The sequence below is a fragment of the Rhinichthys klamathensis genome, unplaced genomic scaffold (assembly GCF_029890125.1).
Source record: "Rhinichthys klamathensis goyatoka isolate OS25496 unplaced genomic scaffold, OSU_Roscu_1.1 h1tg000356l_1, whole genome shotgun sequence".
In the NCBI taxonomy this organism is placed as follows: Eukaryota; Metazoa; Chordata; class Actinopteri; order Cypriniformes; family Leuciscidae; genus Rhinichthys; species Rhinichthys klamathensis.
In genome coordinates this window covers 372,178-392,500 of record NW_026606865.1, presented here as the reverse complement: position 1 = coordinate 392,500, position 20,323 = coordinate 372,178, and the positions used below count along the sequence as shown (strand labels likewise).

The 20,323-nt window shown below is 36.8% G+C and overlaps 3 protein-coding genes across 3 annotated transcripts in view; 2 read left to right on the top strand and 1 right to left on the bottom strand.

Moving 5' to 3' along the window:
- The window catches only part of vps33a (VPS33A core subunit of CORVET and HOPS complexes), a 22,971-nt gene extending 22,378 nt beyond the window's left edge, over positions 1-593 (top strand). Inside the window, exon 13 of the mRNA XM_056232792.1 lies at positions 361-593. Coding sequence (XP_056088767.1) covers positions 361-554 — 194 coding nt within the window. The 3' untranslated portion in view covers positions 555-593. The remainder of the gene's footprint in view (positions 1-360) is intronic.
- Positions 594-1,729: 1,136 nt separating this feature from the next.
- eif2b1 (eukaryotic translation initiation factor 2B, subunit 1 alpha) lies at positions 1,730-12,176 on the bottom strand. Its single transcript, XM_056232831.1, has 9 exons — positions 11,880-12,176; positions 10,923-11,024; positions 10,699-10,835; positions 8,885-9,001; positions 8,693-8,805; positions 6,882-6,950; positions 5,985-6,060; positions 4,890-5,015; positions 1,730-1,883 (listed from the first exon to the last, which is right to left on the bottom strand). Exons 1-9 carry the CDS (start codon positions 11,890-11,892, stop codon positions 1,731-1,733), a joined length of 906 nt encoding a protein of 301 aa, XP_056088806.1. The 5' UTR covers positions 11,893-12,176; the 3' UTR covers position 1,730.
- Positions 12,177-12,391: 215 nt separating this feature from the next.
- On the top strand, positions 12,392-19,899 carry gtf2h3 (general transcription factor IIH, polypeptide 3). The gene is made up of 13 exons (XM_056232832.1): positions 12,392-12,527; positions 12,696-12,775; positions 12,883-12,989; positions 13,235-13,365; positions 13,560-13,622; positions 14,081-14,110; positions 14,299-14,327; positions 14,404-14,478; positions 14,574-14,627; positions 17,063-17,131; positions 18,026-18,161; positions 19,664-19,700; positions 19,801-19,899. The coding sequence occupies exons 1-13, from the start codon at positions 12,518-12,520 to the stop codon at positions 19,868-19,870; spliced, it is 891 nt and encodes a 296-aa protein (XP_056088807.1). The 5' UTR covers positions 12,392-12,517; the 3' UTR covers positions 19,871-19,899.
- Positions 19,900-20,323: the final 424 nt, after the last annotated feature.

Below are 20,323 nucleotides of genomic sequence, written 5' to 3'. Positions count from 1 at the left end.
GTTAAATACACATACTTTATCTGTTTGATTATTGTATTATGTTTAATATAGTATCTCTTCAGTTTAAACCATAAATGCATGCTGTCCACTCAAGTGGACACCTGAAAATATCTTTGGAAAATTTGTAAAAAAAAAAAAATTTAAAATCAAATCTTGTTTTTCATGCCCTAAGAGCAATAAAATCACATAGGAAAAAAATCCTGACTGAGGTTATCATAATTCATGCATGAAAGGGTTAATCATTGCCCAACACTACTATACATTAACATTTCTCTGTAAAGCCACTTTGAAACAAAGTGTTGTTTATGCATATGGTTGTAATATTAGGTTATTGTTGATGGCCTTCTCTTTCATGTGTAGGTCAGCCAGGAGAAAACCGCACCACCCTGGTGTTCTTCCTCGGCGGAGTGACTTATGCTGAAATCGCTGCTCTGCGCTTCTTGTCCAACATGGAAGATAGTGGGACTGAGTACATTATAGCAACCACCAAACTGATCAACGGAACCAGCTGGATAAAGTCTCTCATGGACCATCCTGAGGAAAACGTACCTTAAAGAAGCCACTGCTGTTCAGATGAGCGTCCTCTCGTCTCTCCCACAAACGCTAATGTTTGGATACATGTAGTTCAAGTTATATAAAACTGCCGATGCTGTGTTTTTCGGATCATTTTTAATGGTTATGAGGATGGTTTAAACGTCTGTTGCCCATTACGATACTCATTTATGTACGTTTTTGAACATAGCCGACTGCATTTTATCCAAAGCTGCAAGATTTCTGTCAACAGATACAGTAAGTGTATAAATGTGGTTTATAATCTCGGTTGTCAGACAGCATGTTTTCCCAGAAGCCAACTTACATTTTTGTTGCATCTATTGACAACTTTTTGAATGCATTTAAAGTCTACATTATATATGTTGGCTTTAGCACTTGTTTATTGAAAGGACTAAATTGAATTCAATGAAGTAAACTATCATGCTTATAATCGTCTCAGCATATTATTAAAACACACATATAGCAAGTATTTTAACATCAAACAATAGTGCACATCACCTTATAAATCAGTGATACACAGATATGAAAACTTTGGCTGATACCATTAACTGACAATTCTTTTTATTTGAAAACTAACAACTGATATATTGGCTAATAAATCAAAATTTTTATATAATTTGAGTCCCACCATTAAAAGCCATGACCCAAGCACACATTTATAATATTCTCATTATAATTTTATATAGCTGATATGACAGAACTGTGTTTTCCTTTTTTAAAGTGATTTCAATCATATTTCAAGCAATTTAAAACCATGTTGAACAATGCGCATCTGAAGTGTCTCAGCTGAAGGATTATTTATTGGCTTTAATATATTGGCCAAATTTTCTTATCGGGCTGATAACGATATGGTGGCCGATATATTGTGCATCCCTATTATACTATTCATAGCTCTGAGATACCTGATATTTAATATCATATAGATCCTATTTTATCCTCATTACCTCAATATGCATCTGGGCAGAACAAGTTTCGAATGATGTGTAAATGTAGGGAGTCGTTAAAAATAAATGTGACCGTTTCGTAAACGCAGCATGTGAGTTTTCTAAATGAAGAAGGGCACATGAAAATCATTTCAACCAGATAATTTAATTTTAAATTCAGGATCCTTCAGTTATGGGTGCATCTGAAATCTTTACACTTGAGCAATGATTGAAATGCGTAATGAAGAGTGTTGATCACAGGTACAGCTTGATGAGCTCGTCGCTGACGGCAGAGGGCGTCAGCACCCCGAGGTCAGTGAAGAGTAGCGTGATGAGGGATGGGGGGGTGTAGTCGATCAGCGGGTGCTCCTGGCTGAGGTCCACTGTTTTCAGGATATCTGCTTTATACTGAAAGACGCACAGAATGAGATATTTATGTATAATAAGTGGAACTCTGTGTTTAAACTAAAATGAAAATTACCCCATGATTTACTCACCCTCAAGCCATCCTAGGTGTACATGACTTTCTTTATTCAGACGAAAATAATCGGAGTTATATTAAAAAATGTCCTTACTCTTCCAAGCTTTATAATGGCAGTGAATTGAAGTTTGAAGCTTGAACAGTTTGAAGCTCAAAACCGTGCATCTATCCGTCATAAACGAACATATATTTAAAGTCCCACTCCGATCATATTTTGAGCTATTTTTAAACATTCCCAGTGGTCTTTAAATTATGATTATGCCATTTTTAGCCAAAATCACAAAACCTGTTCCGTTTTCTGGGACTTCGCTTCAGCAGAGCGGCAGTAGCTCATTAGCAATTCGCCTCTGCGTTGTGGGCGGAGCCGTTGGCACGGAGACGCCCCTCCCCCTGCCCGTTGCTGAGAGCTCTGTCTCTCCCGCTAGCTTAAACCCCCAATACCGGTGGGGCAACAGTATTATATACACGTTAATTATTATTATCCGAAGTTAATCAAAGTTATCACCGATCATTATTTCACTCCAAGACGTCGCGTGTGGAGACGCCCAGTGGAGTTACTACGTCACAACTCCAGTCTATTTTAGCGTCTGCTACTGATTCACAGCCATTTGAATGTAGAAATACTCAGAAATACAACTTTGAGCTTATTTTTCTCAAGATATGTCCTCTAACATCAGAAAAATGCCACAAGAACATGTTAACACCTAGAAAAACATTATTTTCATCGGAGTGGGTCTTTAACAAAGTAAAGTTATAAAGTTACAAAGTAAAATTCTAGCTTCCGGCCAAATGCGAGTCTAGTTGCGTATAAAGCGCAACTTATGACGTCGGAAATTGCGTAGTGTGTCATGGCGTAGCGTAAATATCAGCAGTGCGTCGCATTACTCGCATAAGTTGCGCTTTACACTTAAAGGTACTATATGTAGGTTTTAGCGGCCTCTAGCGGTGATGTTTCAGATTGCAACAAGAGCGCTCGTGCTCGTGTGTGTGCTCGATCTCAAGAGCGAGCACTCACTACCGGCCACACTGAGACTTTCAACACAACGGAGAAAGCATCACACAATTAGCTGGAAACTCATGTAAACTCCCACTGCAACGTTACAATAATAGGCTACTTTTATCAGCTTGACGTTGAGCTAATGCTCCATGCTCGTACCATGATAACGTTACATTGACTGCATTTAGCCGACATGTGGTGTTATCTAGCATAAGGCATTTCACTAACTATTCGTGCATCTTTCACAATCAGCAATGTCAACATAGGTGAATGTATAATATGATAATGAAAACGGTGAACTAGACTGAACAATGTCAGTGTAACAGTAAGACAGTAGGAAGTAACATTACTGTACTGAACGTGTCTGGAAATGTGTATTATAAACAATATGATAGTAGTGGGATGAGTGATGTTAGACAGTAGATCTAGTACATAAAATAAAAGTTACATCCTAAAGCACCTACTTTTTGTTATCCTGGAACAGTCTTTTGTATTCATTTCATGTCTTATATATGTTGTAGTTTACCTTGCTATTTCATTACAGTTTACCATTATTTATTTCAGCATATCTGAAAACTTGTAATTTATCACAATAAAAATAGCGAAGGCCTCCATAATCCAAAAGCTCTGCCGATGTTGATCCGTGTTTTTGTCCTAAAGTCGATCCGATTGACGTTTGGCCTGACGAGCTTCAGCAGATTCATTTTCTTTGTTTTGTATATTTATGTGGAGTTAGTGTTGGAGTGTGTGTTGTGCTGGAGGCAGGTCGTGTTGGGGTGTTACCAGACCAGGCCCGGATTGGCTAATCGGGAGCACCGGGAGAATTCCCGGTGGGCCGGTCTGGATTATTGGCCAGGAGGCCCGGTGTTGTCATGGCACTGGGTTGAATGCTCCAGTCACAGCGCAGCCCCACTATTTTTTTATTGTTATTTTCTCGCAGCCCCACAAAAAAAGTCAGTTGTTAGAGATGTGCGAACAATTGCAATATTTCGCATATTGTGACGATAACCGACCTCATCGGATCTGCTTCAGTAGCTACTCAACACCGCTCGTCGGCAATGGCAAAATGTTTGAGATGACCGATCAAAGCAAGCGGGATGTATGTTCACAGAAGCGCGGGCCGCGCGCGAATCCCAACGCGACGCTTCACGAGATAAGATGCAAGTGGCTAAACTAAACAGCTGTTTTACGATAGAAGTTTTAAACGACCGACATAAATAATCAGTTTGCAAAGACTGTATCATTCAAAGGTAACCTAAAGATAAAGAGACTGAGAGAAAAAGAATGAGAGAAGGAGATGGAGATGAGAGAGGAGAGCAGGAAGAGCAATAGCCTACGGCATACTGTGCCCAGAAAGAGAATAACTTTATTACAATGGATTCCTATTTAACACACATATACATGTTCTTTGCCAATGACAGTGGAAAAATAATATGCCCCCGAACCCAGATCACTTTTGGGACCTTTGTACGGCTATTGCACTGAATAGAAAATTATATATTTGAAAAATACAATGAATTACAAGGCTGTACAGAACAGTGCACTGTATGTTGGTTGCGATCCACTGCCGTTATAAAGCTTGGAAGAGTCAGGAAATTTTTTAATATAACTCAGATTATATTCGTCTGAATAAAGAAAGTCATGTACACTGAGGATGGCTTGAGGGTGAGTAAATCATTTGAAAGTGAACTACTCCTTTAAGGTGTGTCGTAATTACGAGATTCCAACTTGTAAAAAGCGTCCTCGTAAAACTGGGAATTACAGCTTGTGAACTGGGAATTTTCTGAGAGCTCATTCTTGTATCATGTGACCACTGCAGATTCATTCTAGGTGTTGATAACATAGAAAGGAATAATTCTCAATCCGAGGACGCGAACAGCTTCAACGTCACATATTGTCATCTCGTAATTACGACATGGCGTGAACGCGGCATTACCTTGAATCTATCGGGTACGTCTTGCTGGTTAAGAGGGTAGAGCCGCACAAACTTAAAACTTTCTGCCACCACATAAAATGGTTTGTTGTGCGCCTTCGAACACACAGCCATCTGATAGGTGCCAATCTGGGACATGAAGGAATGAATAATTTGATCAATCTAAGGAATGAATGGTAAGAAATAAATGCATTTTGTTTTAAGGCAAGACACTATAGGCAAAACCGTTGTTTTATTAGGCATTGGTGAATTTTGAGATATTTTTTTCTAGACTACTGGAAAGAAAACACCCATAACACACATTTATTACATTATCTATTTTTTGCATCTGTAAATTACCTTTAAAATCCATTTTAAAATCGCAAAATTACATTTTTTCTACTGAGTCAGAAATCTCCACTTTAGCAGTTCTTAAACATTACAGCTTTATTCCTGTCTATATTCTGAAGGTTTTTACAGAGGGGTTTGACAGTTTATGATATGTAAATGCTAAAAACATGATTTGTTATTGTCTGTTGAGAGTATTTTCTGATTTATGGAGTTTTGGATACGTGTCAACAAAATCAAGCGAGTAGAATTGTGAACTTGTTTTTATTCAATGTTCAGGTTTTGTGTTCTGGAAGTGTATGCAAATGAGTGCATATTTAATTAGATGATGGCTCATTTGCATATTTATACAACATCTCAGAAAACTAGTTATACAAAACAGTTGTCTTAGGGTACATTTACACAGCAATGATGTAGTAAAACGCAACGTTTTTAAATTGAACGTGTCGAGGCGTCCGGTCTCATCCTCTTCCAGACAAAACGGCTCCTTATGCTGCTTTATACATCAAACTGGTGTTTCTTACCCTGTTATTTGAATGTATTGTCGTAATTATTAACACACACTGACTTGCAGTGCAAACAGTTTTACCGTTTACTGCACTTTGTCATTCTTCTATTTGTTTTCCTGTTAGCGAATAGGAAGTCTCGCACATTCACAGAAAACGGCTTACTTTTGCATTGCATAATAAGATTTCCCAGTAGTGTCCCGCCTTAAATACAACTGCAAACATCAAGACTACAAGTGTGTGTGTGTGTGTGTGTATTTCTGACCTTGTTTATAACACCGCCACTCTCCACAACGCCCTCAGCGCCCACAATTACCAGGTCTACCTTCTCCATGATGTACCTACAATCACACAAAAACAAGTAGCAGATAAACTCTGCACTCACGGCCTGATACCCCTTTGAAGCTGTTATATTAAGGTACAAATCTTGCATAGTGTGCCTTTAAATAAGAGATCTAGCGCTAAAATGTGTTTTTGAACTCAAGCTGAGCGCTCGTGTCCGCTGCTATCAGTGTCATGGATACAGTGTTCTCTGTGGCGTCCAATCTTCACTCGGACGCGCGCTTCAATCTATCGCAGTTGCGGAGACTCTATTCATTCCGGTGAAATCACAAAATAAAATGCACAAAAAACGTGTACCTGCTTGATATAGACCGTAACCACTGATGAACATATTCAGTTTTGATGAGAGAGAAAAAACTTAGAACCTGTAACCTCTGACACGCTTGGCAAAAGATTTACCACTAGACCATTGAAGAACTCAAACAAAACTTGCGGATCGATGCATTTATTTACGGGTTGAGCAGAGAGGCTCATTCTCTTTTCCTAGTCCCTTCCGACCGCGCTTTCTTTGCTTTTTCCATCGTCGAGTATCACGTCTGAAATGCGCGCAAGTGTCTTCGTGCGTCATATGTTGTTGTTGATGTGTGTGACGTCGTTGCCGTAAAGCATGTCGTGATTCTCGCTAGATTTGTTGGGGGCGCTCCTCTCAAACTTGCATTGCTGGTTTTTCCAGTGGCGTCCTCCCCCAAGCTTTACTACCAGGATGATTCGCCCTACTATGAGTTTGTTTACCACCGAAATGACTTTGAAGCTGTTATATTAAGGTACAATTCTTGCATAGTGTGCCTTTAAGATGTAAAAACAAAACTAAGACACTTACCCGACTGCAGCATCGAGCACGATTGTGACGGGTATATTGAGTTTGCGTAGTTTTTGAGCCATAAGTTCACTAAGAGACAATAGGAAAAAACATTTATAAGTGATTGCATCATAAAAAACTATATAAACAATGTACAAATACACACATACTTTGATAGCAAGATATATATATATATATACACACACACAAAATGGTGCACAAGTTTGTGAACCCCTTGCGAAATCTGTGAACATTTTTAACAATATAAGAAGGATCATACAAAATGCATGTTTTTTTTATTTTATTATTTAGTAGCGTCATGTAGTGACGTATGTCTCGAGACCACTTTTACATGGTCTCTGTCTTGTCACGGCCTTGACGGTCTTTGGTCTTGGTCTCGGACCTCTCGGTCTTGTCTAGGTCTCGTCTAGGTCTCGTTGTCTCAGACCGACATAGTGGTCGGAGGATTTAGCAATATCAATATCCACGACGATATCCGCAACGGATTGAAGCGCGCGTCCGAGTGAAGACAGTGCGGTGTGTGCGCGAGCCCCACGAGAAAACACCGTATCCGCGCCACTGATCGCAGCGGCAACGAGCACTTTGATCACTTGATTTAAAAAACACATATCATGTACCGTTTTTGATGTATTAATATTTAGTAAAGTAAAAATCAGTGACATGATGGGTTTTAACTTCATTTAGGAGATTTTGGGTAACTGCACAACTGACAGATGACTTTGAGCGCACCGCCAACGGTGTGTGTGTAACCATAGCGACAAAACAACCAACTTTCGGATCCTGGACTTTAGCTTATAATTTTGTTTTTAAAAATATAATTATGTATTTAAAAGTTGCAGAATGGATTCATTTGGAGACTTCGAAATCGGCAGAGATAGGCAGGCAATGCAAAACAAAATCTTACAAGTTATTGCTTAGCTTCAACAACAGTCTGTTTTTTCCCCCTCCGGTCTCGGTCTTGGTCTCGACTTGGTCTTGGTCTTGTCTTGGTCTCGATACCCTCTGGTCTTGGTAGTGTCTTGGTCTCGGTTTAGGCGGTCTTGACTACAAGTGTAGCGTCTTGAATAAGATTTATAAAAGATGTTTACACATAGTCCACAAGACACAAGAGAAGAGTCCCAAAAGATGCAAAGTATTTTGTGGGAAGGGTCAACGTCTCCCAGTCTCCCAAAGATTGTGTTATAAGCATGTGACCAGAGACTAAAACAGCGGCAGTGTAACCTAGAACTGTTTTACTGCCTTTTAGTTTGACAGTGTTTCTGTTGTAATGGAGATGCTACTATATGGACTCCTACTGATGATTATCGCATGTGAGAAACTCCCATTTGTAGAAGATTCTTATTATTTCATTGCTCTAAATCATCTAAATCCTCATCGACCTTGAGTAAAGAGAAGAAATACTAATGGATGCAATATCAGAGAACTATGATCTTGATTGAGTGATTCCGAAATATGTTCTTTTAAAGATGCTTTCACACCAAAGGAACCCACAATACAGTGCATTAAATGTTAATTGTAATGAATTACCAGGGTGGGTAACTGAAACTACCTACGTAATACTTTAGGGACGCTAGTATAGAAGAATAAAAGGTCATTAGCATGTGCTAGTAGTGAACAAATAGAGCGAGATAAATAAGGACAGGAGAATAAGGACACAGTCATGGCTAGGGAAAAGAGGCCAATTTTGCAAATGGCACTTGAGGAAAGTAGTTTCAGATTGTAGCGCTATGTCACGTCGATCAATACGCCATTGAAACCTTTTCTGTTAATTCCAGTGTTTCTGCATGTTGTCCGACAGTAAACACACTCACCCTGCTGAATCCGGTTGTGATTCAGTGACATATACTGTAAAACGTTTGTTATCAGCGGCCGCATTTTCCAGAACCTTTAACACCACTCGGGATGACGAGTGTGTGAGGATTTTCTGCAAATGGAAGGCAGATATGAGAGTGTGTCCAAAACAATGACAACTAATGACGTCTTTTAGGAACGACTGTACTCACGGCTCCGTCTTTGATGAAGGTGTGGCACAGTTTACCCACTTTGCCTCTAGAGAGGGATATTTTCTTCAAGAAGAGTTCGCCTCTCTCTATCATCACATTCTTACACCGTGAGAGATCCTGTGATTCAGAGGCAGAGACAGCGAACATCACAAGGTGCAAATAATAACAGCGTTTTAAGACCATTAAAAAAACAACTTTTCAATTTTTCATTTAATAAGCAAGTAGAATTTTTTTGACAAGCACATAAAAGCAGCATATTATGGAAGCTTGTTTCCGCCACTGAATAATAAAAAAAATAAAAATAATAGCGACTTTTTATCTCACAATTGCGAGATATGAAGTCAGAATTGTGAGAATAAAGTCGCAATTGCGAGATATAAAGTCGCAATTCTAAAAAATAAAGACAGAATTGAGAATTTACTCACAATTGTGAGTTTACATCTCGCAATTCTGACTTTATAACACATAATTGCGAGTTTATATCTCGAGATTCTGACATCTTTTCTCAGAATTGTGAGATATAAACTCGCAATTGCGAGTTATCAGGCCAATTCTAAGGGGGAAAAAAAATACTAACTTGTTTCCCCTCAGAATAGTTTATATCTCACAATTCTGACTTTATAACACGCAATTGCAACTTTATATATATGTGTGTGTGTGTGTGTGTGTATATATATATATATATATATATATATATATATTAGTGCTGTCAAACGATTAAAATATTTAATCGCGATTAATCGCATTAATGTCATAGTTAACTCGCAAATTTTGATCTATTCTAAATGTCTCTTGATTTCTTTTTGTCCCATTATTTTTTCTAATTTTAATGCTCTTATCAACATGGAAAAGTGGATCGGCTTGCTTTGTGCAAATGTTTTTATTGAAAACAACATTGGCATATACTGTGTTCAATTTCACACTAACATTCTCACTTGGAGCAAATAATCTCTCACACAATGTAACACTGTCCATCAATAAAAGGGTGAAAGAAATACTGACGAGGTCCTGATATTGACGAGGGGGCGGAGAATTCGCATCAGCTGTGTGTGTGTGTGTGTGTGTGTGTGTGTGCTTGGCCATCATCAAGTGGTATTTCAGACTGGACGTGCTGCGATGATGATAGCTCAGTTCACAACGACAAAACACACAGATCACTTTGGTCTCGTCAATGGAACCATTTGGCAACTTTTTAAAAGTTAACTTTCCATTCAGAATCTTATTGGCATCCATTTCGGCGTCTCGCGCTCGTCATCCACTCAGAACGTAACGTTAACCAACTATTTGGCCGGCTCGCAAGCCCAAACAAGTGTGTGCTGTGTGCCTGTTGTTTTGTTTCCGGTCTAGCTAGATCCACTTGCGCTTTGGTCGACAAAGCAACAAAACGTCCTCGCGCGGCGCAAGCCATTGAAATGAATGGGTTTCATAGCGCAGCGCAGCGCCGCGTCCTGTTGCAAAAGCATGTGAATAAAACTACAAAGTTTGCTAGGCCAAAAAGACTGTTAATCGCGAGATAAAAAAATTTACGCCGTTAAAATGGGTTTAACTGACAGCCCTAATATATATATATATGTGTGTGTGCGCGTGCGTGTAGTATAATTATGTATGTATGTGTGTGTGTGTAGTATATATACACATACACACACACATATATTATACATTTACAAACTTTTATGTTAGATGTGATTAATCGATTTGACAGCACAAATTATTTTATATGTCAGGCTTCACAGGATTAATTAATTCTCCAAACATCTGCACTATTGATCAGGGCAGCTCCAGTATATCGTCTCTCTCGTCTCTGCTGAACTGACCGGATGCTCCAGCGAGGTCAGACTGATGAAGCGCAGGAACAGCTCTCCTCCCGACGACACGGCCACGGATGAGTCCGTCTCCTGGAGCCGGTGGATGGCCTGCGTCATGTTCTCTCTCAGGCCCAGGATAGTCTCGCCTGCAGGAGGAGGACAAGCATCGGTTCACGTCCACAACTCTCACACACACACACACACAGAGAGAGAGAGCGAGCGTGACAACTCACTCTGATCCCTCTTCAGGAACTCCAGCAGGGATCGTATCGCAGCCACCGCTGAAGCCACGTCTGGGTCTTCTCGGATCTGCGCTTGGAAATACTCCACCAGTTCTGTGAGGAAACACGTTTGTTAATTCATTTTAGTTTTGGGCTTGCAAGTAAACAACATTAAATTCCCATTCTGGAGGGATATTGAAATATAAATAGGATTCTGGGGTCTTTTCTGTCAAAGTTTTACACTTTACAGTAAGGTTTACTTTGTTAACTATGAACAAACAAAGAACAATTATATTTTTGTTAATTAAAATTAATACAAAATGATATTGCTAATTTTTAGTTCATGTTGGCTAATGCATGAGACCTATTGTAAAGTGTTACACATTTTTCTAATGGATTTAATGTTATTTATATTCAGAATCTAGATCCAAATTAATTATTTAAATTACAGTAATTATTTAAACTATTAAAGCCATTAATAATTACAATTACTAATATTTATTAATATGTCCATTAACCTATTAAAAAACTGCAATAACTACTACAGTCAAGTATTAAAGGTAAGTGAATAAAACAAAGGAATATCCAAACATAAATAAAGGACCCTAATAAAAATGTAGGTTTCATAACACATAATCGTAGCATCAGTCCCATCATCATCATCATCAATACATTTATAATACTTGTCCTGAAATAAATAAATATAGTAATAATTAATAATAATGTCCGATTGAATATTATAAATCTTCTTATTCTTCTCTTCAGAGGTTCCCATGAACGCTTTCTCTATATGTTTTCATTATAGTTATTGCCAAACAGGAGTAAAATCTGTCTAAAGCCTTTTACAACATCACAGAATGAAGAACATAATACAACTCATAAACTGGAAGATGATTAGAACACAGCTGCTAACACAATAGCATGTAGCATCACTGAATTGGTTTTAATAACTACGTTCTCAAAACTCACCTCTTTCTTCCATATTAAAGAGAAATGCTGAACATGTGTTTCAGGAGCGATGTGTGTTTGAATTCTCTCTTTCTTACGACGCTTCGCTGATGCAATGTTCCCTCATGACACTGACACTCACCCGATGAGATATTTTAACCTAGTTAACAGAATAATGTCTATTTTACTTTTTTAGATTAGCGACTTTGCCAGCAGATTAATGTTTATTTTAAATTTACTGTATTTCCTTCAAATTAGCAACGTTACAGTGAACAAGTGTTGCACTTTCTTCTTCTTCTTTTCCCTTATTTAAAGACGAATGGACCACCATCATTGATGTGCCACCTACAGGCCTGGAGCAAAACAGCACGAATTTATTTATACTCTTCTAATGTGATGTAAGACTGAATGAATAAATGGAAGAATGAATAGATAAATAAAAAATAATAATAAATAAATTAACAAATAAATAATAAAAAGCATGGAATATTTCCCGCTCCAACACGGGAGGTGGCGCTGTGCACCTGCTAATTTAGTTCGCACCCTTCCACTGAATACACAGAAGAAGACGTCCGAACGGCACAAATGTTAACATATCGGATCAAAATATCAACGAAATATTGTTATAGTGATGTAGTAGAGATATAGGAATCGCAGAAATGGCATCAGGTTTGTAAATCATAAAAAAAACATGTTAACAAGAAAACAACTTTTCATAAAAATAGGTGGAAGAATCTTAATTTTGAAAACACATGAAGTGTGATGCTCTTAATAAACATGTAAAACATGATGACTCGAGTGATATATGAAAATGATAACGATCACTAATGTTTGCAGAAGACGAAGTTAATATTCTGGTTCTGGTGTTGGATGTCAACCCAGTTTGGTGGGGTCAGCAAGCTCAACGAGAACCGAAGGTAATGTGTTGTTTTTTACTTAATAGAATGTGATTTTGACCCTGATTCATAACGGTCAGATTATCCTTATTGCCCATTAAAATGAACTTTTTCCTCTTTTCTTTCAGTTTACTCTTTCAACATGTTTGGACGCTTTAATGGTCCTGGCAAATGCCCATTTAGTAATGTCAAGAACCAACAAACTAGCCATCATTGCAAACCTGTATCATGAAAGGTAGACAATTAACTGATCATTTATAGTTAACCACACACACACACTAAAATATCTTAAAATATGCCATTGTTTTGTCTCAAGATTCACATCAGTCATGTTTTTTTCTAAGGCATCATGTTTATAAATGCTACTTAAATGCTCTAATTAAACTTAGTTCTAATCCTGGCTTAATCTAAGCCCTGTCTGTGGAACCAGGCCATAGTTTATAAACATGCACTACAGCTAAACTCTTTTTTGTCATCAAGCCACTTCCTATATCCCAGTAAGCAGTGGAAATCAGGGGATGAAATATCTGGAAGTACTGACGGCAAATACGAGCTTCTGTCAGCTACCAATGACCTCTTTGCAGAAGAGATTAAGAAACTCATGGACAGATGTAAGTTATTTAAAGATTGTATTGTTAATTATACAGATTAACGGAACTAAATGATTTGGTTTGATAAATGTTTTTGCTTGTGCCGATTGGTTTGATGCACTCAGCCTTCTATCTAATGCCATGTTTAATTTAATTTGCAGTGTATTCTGGGTGATACTACTAGAGTATAACTGTGTTTATTTCCTCATTAACAGCAGAAGTCAGTGGGAATCAGACAGACTCGCTGTTGGCCGTCTCTCTCTCCAGAGCGCTGTGCTGTATCCTCTACTGCCGACCTTTTTATTTCAGTTTAGACTAGGGCTGCACGATTATGGCAAAAATCATAATTGTCGATTATTCCCTTTAAATTGTAATTTTTATTATTAATTAAGATGATCACAATTTACAATGATGTTTTGAAAACACTCTTCCTGAAAAACTTTTATTGCTTTTCTCTAGCATTAAGCCTCAAATGTCAAATATATATATAAAAAAAAAATTAAAGAAACCAAACCAAAGTAAAAATATGCATGGTATTATAATGTTAAACTAAAATTAAAACATTAAGATAAAAACCTTATTTTTTTAATTGCGCCTTTGAATGATTACATAATTGCGGAATGAAATCCGTAATTGTAATCGGGATTACAAATTCGATTAATTGTGCAGCCCTAGTTAGTTTAGACCTAAAGCGAGTTTTGTGAATAATGATGTTTCATTAATTATTGACTCTCAGACATTCATCGAGTCTCGAAGGAAGTGCAAGGTAAACACACTGTTATCATCTCTTCCGCAGTGCAATGAAAACTAAGCACATATGATTCATATATAAGAGCGATAGTTCTATAAAGCAATGTGAATTTAAGATTTCCTAATGCTTTAATTAAATAGATCTCATTATTTTTATTCAGTGCAACTAATATTTGGACTGAATTCTCGCTGTTTTACTTCCAGCTGGACAGGACATGAAATCAAGGATTTTGGTAAGCACTTCTTTAGCTTTAACAGCCGAACACGTTCAGTTATAACTGCACTAACATGCTTTGAGTGTGATTTCAGGTAATAAAAGCTGCTGAGGACTCTACGTTACAGTACATGAACTTCATGAATATGATCTTTGCAGCACAGAAGAAGGTGAGGGTAACAACTGAACTAGCATCTTTACATTTTAATTATGTATTCTTCTGATATCGATATGTATATGCTTCCATTATTCCCTGTTCATAAAGAATATCCTGATTGATGCCTGTGTGTTGGACACCGACTCAGGACTATTGCAACAGGTATTTTGTTTGCTTTTATTGATGCTTGTGGATTTTTATGGAAGCTTGTTTCCGCCACTGAATAAAATAAATAAATAAATAATTGCGACTTTATCTCACAATTGCGAGATATGAAGTCAGAATTGTGAGAAATAAAGTCGCAATTGGGAGATATAAACTCGCAATTCTGAGAAATAAAGTCGCAATTGCGAGATATAAAGTCACAATTCTGAGAAATAAAGTCGCAATTGCGAGATATAAAGTCACAATTCTGAGAAATAAAGTCGCAATTGCGAGATATAAAGTCGCAATTCTGAGAAATAAAGTCGCAAGTGCGAGATATAAAGTCGCAATTCTGAGAAATAAAGTCGCAATTGCGAGATATAAAGTCACAATTCTGAGAAATAAAGTCGCAATTGCGAGATATAAAGTCACAATTCTGAGAAATAAAGTCGCAATTGCGAGATATAAAGTCGCAATTCTGAGAAATAAAGTCGCAATTGCGAGATATAAAGTCACAATTCTGAGAAAAAAGTCGCAATTGCGAGATATAAAGTCACAATTCTGAGAAATAAAGTCGCAATTGCAAAATATAAAGTCGCAATTCTGAGAAATAAAGTCTGTGACTTTATAACACATAATTGTGAGTTTATATCTCGAAATTCTGACATCTTTTCTCAGAATTGTGAGATATAAACTCGCAATTGCGAGTTATCAGGCCAATTCTAAGGGGGAAAAAAGACTAACTTTTGTCCCCTCAGAATAGTTTTTATCTCACAATTCTGACTTTTTCTCACAATTGCGAGTTTACATCTTGCAATTTTGACTTTATTTCTCAGAATTGCAAGATATAAAGTCGCAATTGCGTGTTATAAAGTCAGAATTGCGTGAAATAGTCGCAATTGCGTGTTATAAAGTCAGAATTGCGTGAAATAAAGTCGCAATTGCGTGTTGTTAAGTCAGAATTGTGAGATATAAAGACTATAAGACTGACTTTTTTCCCCCTTAGAATTTGCCTGATAACTCGCAATTGCGACTTTATTTCTCAGAATTGCGACTTTATTTCTCAGAATTGCGACTTTATTTCTCAGAATTGCGACTTTATTTCTCACAATTCTGACTTCATATCTCGCAATTGTGAGATAAAAAGTCGCAATTTTAAAGTCAGAATTGCGAGATGTAAACTCACAATTCTGAGAAATAAAGTCGCAATTCTGAGAAATAAAGTCGCAATTTTAAAGTCAGAATTGCGACATGTAAACTCACAATTACGAGAAATAAAGTATTTTTCTTTCTTTTTTCTGCAATTGCGACTTCATATCTCGCAATTGTGAGATAAAAAGTCGCAATTATTTATTTTTATTTTTTTATTCAGTGGCGGAAACAAGCTTCCATAACACACAATTTCGACTTTATATCAATCAATTCTGACTTTACATCTCGCAATTGTGAGAAAAAAAGTCGCAATTACCTTTTTTATTTTTCATTCTGTGGCGGAAACAAGCTTCCATACGTTTTTAAATCACACAGTAAATATAATTTATTTGATCAAGATTGCTATGTCCAGTTGGTAAAGCTACAGATGATGATGATGAGGATGATGATACCACTAAATACATCGGTGTGAAGCAAAGTGATAACGATTCGAATAATGCCGCAAATGACCGTTCAGACAGCATGAAGAAATAAACAAAATATGTATCTAGACTAGTTCACCTCAAAATGAAAATTTCCTAATAATTTACTCACCCCAATGCCGTCCAAGATATCCATGTCTTTCTTTCCTCAGTGGAAGAGAAAATAACTTTTTTGAGGAAAACATTCTTCGAATAATGGACCTCAATGGCAACCAACGTTTTGAAGTCCAAATCAATGTAGACTTAAAGGGATATTCCACCCGAAAATGACAATTCCCTCATCATTTACTCGCCCTCATGCCATCCCCGATAAATAAACAAAGGAAGATTTTTAGGAAAACAAGCGAGTCTGTGAGTCCATATAATGTCATTGGATATTGGTTTGACGCTTGAAAAACTACACACACAAATCAAAACTATATATCATAGTAGTTAAAAATACACACCTACCTAAAAATCTTTGTGTTTATCTGAAGAAATAGTCATAAACCTTGGAGATGTCATGAGGGCGAGTAAACAATTTACATTTTTGGGTGAAATATCCCTTTAATGCTCCAAATTTCCATCTTTCTACAAGTAATAAGCACTGACTATTTCAAAGACATGAAGCGGAAGCTATTTTGTTACCACTGTTTATTATATTGGTACAAAATTCACGAGTCTTGCACAGATTTGATGGCACTTTTGCATATGCATTATTATTGCTCATTGTGGAAAGCATGCGTTGCACACGCTGAAGTGCAGTCAAACTAAGTGTTTTCAACAGTGCTGAATTATTTGGTTTGACTGAGTGTGAAACTACGGTTTGTTTTTCAACAGGCTTGTGATATTACTGGAGGCTTGTATCTCCGAATTCCTCAAAAGATTGCTCTGGCACAGTATTTGTTGGTGAGATATTTGCACGTTCATCATATCGTAACGTTCTCATGCTTAATGTCTTGTGTGTTTTTACCAGGCGTAGTGAAATGTACAGTAATTTATTCCTGTGACCAAAGGTGGATTTTCAGCATCATTACTCCAGTCTTCAGTGTCACATGATCCTTCAGAAATCACTCTAATATTTATGATTATTATCAATGTTTTATTTTTAATTGAGGGAGACCACATTAACATTCACAGCTCGTGTTTACAGTCTGAATACTGTAATCTGTTAATATGGTCTCTGATATCAAGACGTGTCACTTTATGCTGCGGACACAAGAAATATAATAAAATGTTTTTATTAACTTGAACTTAGTGTACCTTTTAGTGACCTTCAAATATATCAAAAGATCCTTTACAGCAGGGTTATCGTCCATCATATCGCAGCAGGATGTTTTTTATTTATTTTATTTTTTGACAGGGACAATGCAAACAAACATAGTGTCAAAACAAAGCTTGTTACTGAAGTGCTGCATATAAAGTTTATAGCAAATGCTAATTTTCAACTCCTGTCCCTGGTTGGGCTTTTATACACAATCAAATTTACATCACTACTTCAATTTAAAAAATATAAACATGATATATAAACATGCATATCATATACAACTCTTTCCTACTTACAAAAATTAAAAATGAGTACACTTTTGGTTTGTTTTTAAGCCTGGAAGTAAACACTTTAAAGGGTTAGTTCACCCAAAAATGAAAATTATGTCATTGATGACTCATGTCGCAAGCCCAAGGAACGACATGAGGGAGAGTCATTAATGACATAATTTTCATTTTTGGGTGAACTAACCCTTTAACATTTAGTGTGTAGGTCAGCGGTCTCATGCTTGTGTCGTGTGTGTGTGTGTGTGTCAGTGGGTGTTTCTGCCAGACACAGACCAGCGGTCTCAGCTGTTACTGCCTCCTCCGGTGCACGTGGACTACAGGGCCGCTTGCTTCTGCCACCGCAACCTCATTGAAATCGGCTACGTCTGTTCAGTGTGCCTGTCAAGTACGTTCTCATCGACACTTCATTGCTTATTATCCATTTGGAGAAACACATGTTTGAAATCATTGGTGGGTTCAGGCTGGTTTCAGACTAGAGACGCACCGATGTGAACATTTTGGTCACACCCGATAATTCTTTATATTTGAAATCCGATAACCAATATATTGGCTGATAAGTCAAAATCCAAATTTTTTATATTTTTTAAGATGTGAGCCTAATCATAAAAACAAAAGTCATGTCCCAAGCACACAATTATAATGTTCTCATTATAATTATATGTAGCCGATATGACCGATTTGCACTGAACTGTATTTGAGTGATTTCTGTCATATTTCAAGCAATTCAAAACCATCATGTTGAACAGTGCGCATCTGAAGTCTCTCAGCTGAAGGAAATAATGCATTATTTATCAACTTTAATGTATTGGCCAAATTTTCTTATTGGGCCGATAACATTAAAAATGAACATACAGGTGAAACTCGAAAAATTAGAATATCGTGCAAAAGTTCATTTATTTCAGTAATTCAACTTAAAAGGTGAAACTAATATATTATATAGACTCATTACATGCAAAGAGAGATATTTCAAGCCTTTATTTGTTAAAATTTTTATTATTATTATTAAAACCTATTCTAATTTTGAATGTGGGGTTTTCATAAGCTGTGAGCCATAATCATCAAAATTATAACAAATAAAGGCTTGAAATATCTCACTTTGCATGTAATGAGTCTATATAATATATTAGTTTCACCTGTATATCGTCCCGATACCGATATGGTGGCAATGTATATTGCATCTCTATTTCAGACTCTTGTGTCTGTGCATGTGAGTGTCGCCACGGCACGTGTTGAGCAAGTGTTACAATTTAAAAGAAATGTTTCCTATTTGAATATCAAAAAATTTAATTTATTCCTGTGATCAAAGCTGAATTTTCAGCATCATTACTCCAGTCTTTATTCACATGATCCTTCAGAAATCATTCTGATTATTATCAATGTTTTATTTTTGTAGAAACCGTGCACTGAAATGGAAATCTTTGATTGAGGGAGACCACATTAACATTCACAGCTCGTGTTTACAGTCTGAATACTAGAATCTGTCATTATTATGGTCTCTGATATCAAGACGTGTCACTTTATGCTGCGGACACAAGAAATAGACCTTTTGGAAAATGTTTTTATCAACTTGAACTTAGTGTGATAAAAAAACATTTTCTCCCTTTGCCTTTTTACTGACCTTAAAATATATCAAAATATCCGGTAACACTTTATTTTACAGTGTCCTTGTTACATGTACTTACCGTAGTAAATCATGCATAATTACATGCAACTAACCCTAAACCAAATCCTAACCCTATAGTAAGTACATGTAATTGCTTAATATTACTCAGTACTTAAATATGTAATCACACTGTAACAATGACACCTTAAAATAAAGTGTAACCGGGTTATCTTTTAACATGTTTTAACCTTGTTTTGCATCTTTTCCTCCCTTTTGTTCACCAGTATTCTGTAACTTCAGTCCAATCTGCACAACATGCGAGTGAGTCTTTTCAACATCATTTTGAAACGGGTCTGATAGATGACATGTGGTTTCCGGCAACCTTTAACAAACGGTCTTGTGTGTGTTCTTCTGTTTATAGGACTGCTTTTAAAATGCCACTGCCTCAGGTGGCTAAAACCAAGAAGAAAAAAGTCAAAACTGCAAACTGATCACATCCAGGTTACCTCATCAACAAATGTGTGTTGTAATTGTATTTAGCATACTTTTTTTAACTGTGATTTGAGCATTAGGAGAAATTGTAAAAAAAAAAAAAAACGATTTTGATAAGTTTATTTGAACATGTTTTGGTATTGCAGCTCACACAATAAATAAAATGTTTTTTACAAAGTAAAATAAAGTGTTTACTTTTCAATGCGGCACATTCATATCTTTCACACATGTCAGAAATGAAGTGAAATCCACTTGATTCAAACACATTTGGGTATGTAGGTTTACTGAAATAAGTTAAGAATTAAAAACAACAAAACAATATTACAAGAAACATCCCACTTATATAAGTTAGGTCTGGTTATAGGTTACATAACATATATACGTCACAGTACAGTTTTCACTGTATTTCACAGAGGCATTACTGCAGTGACTAACGGATTGGCTTCCTGCTA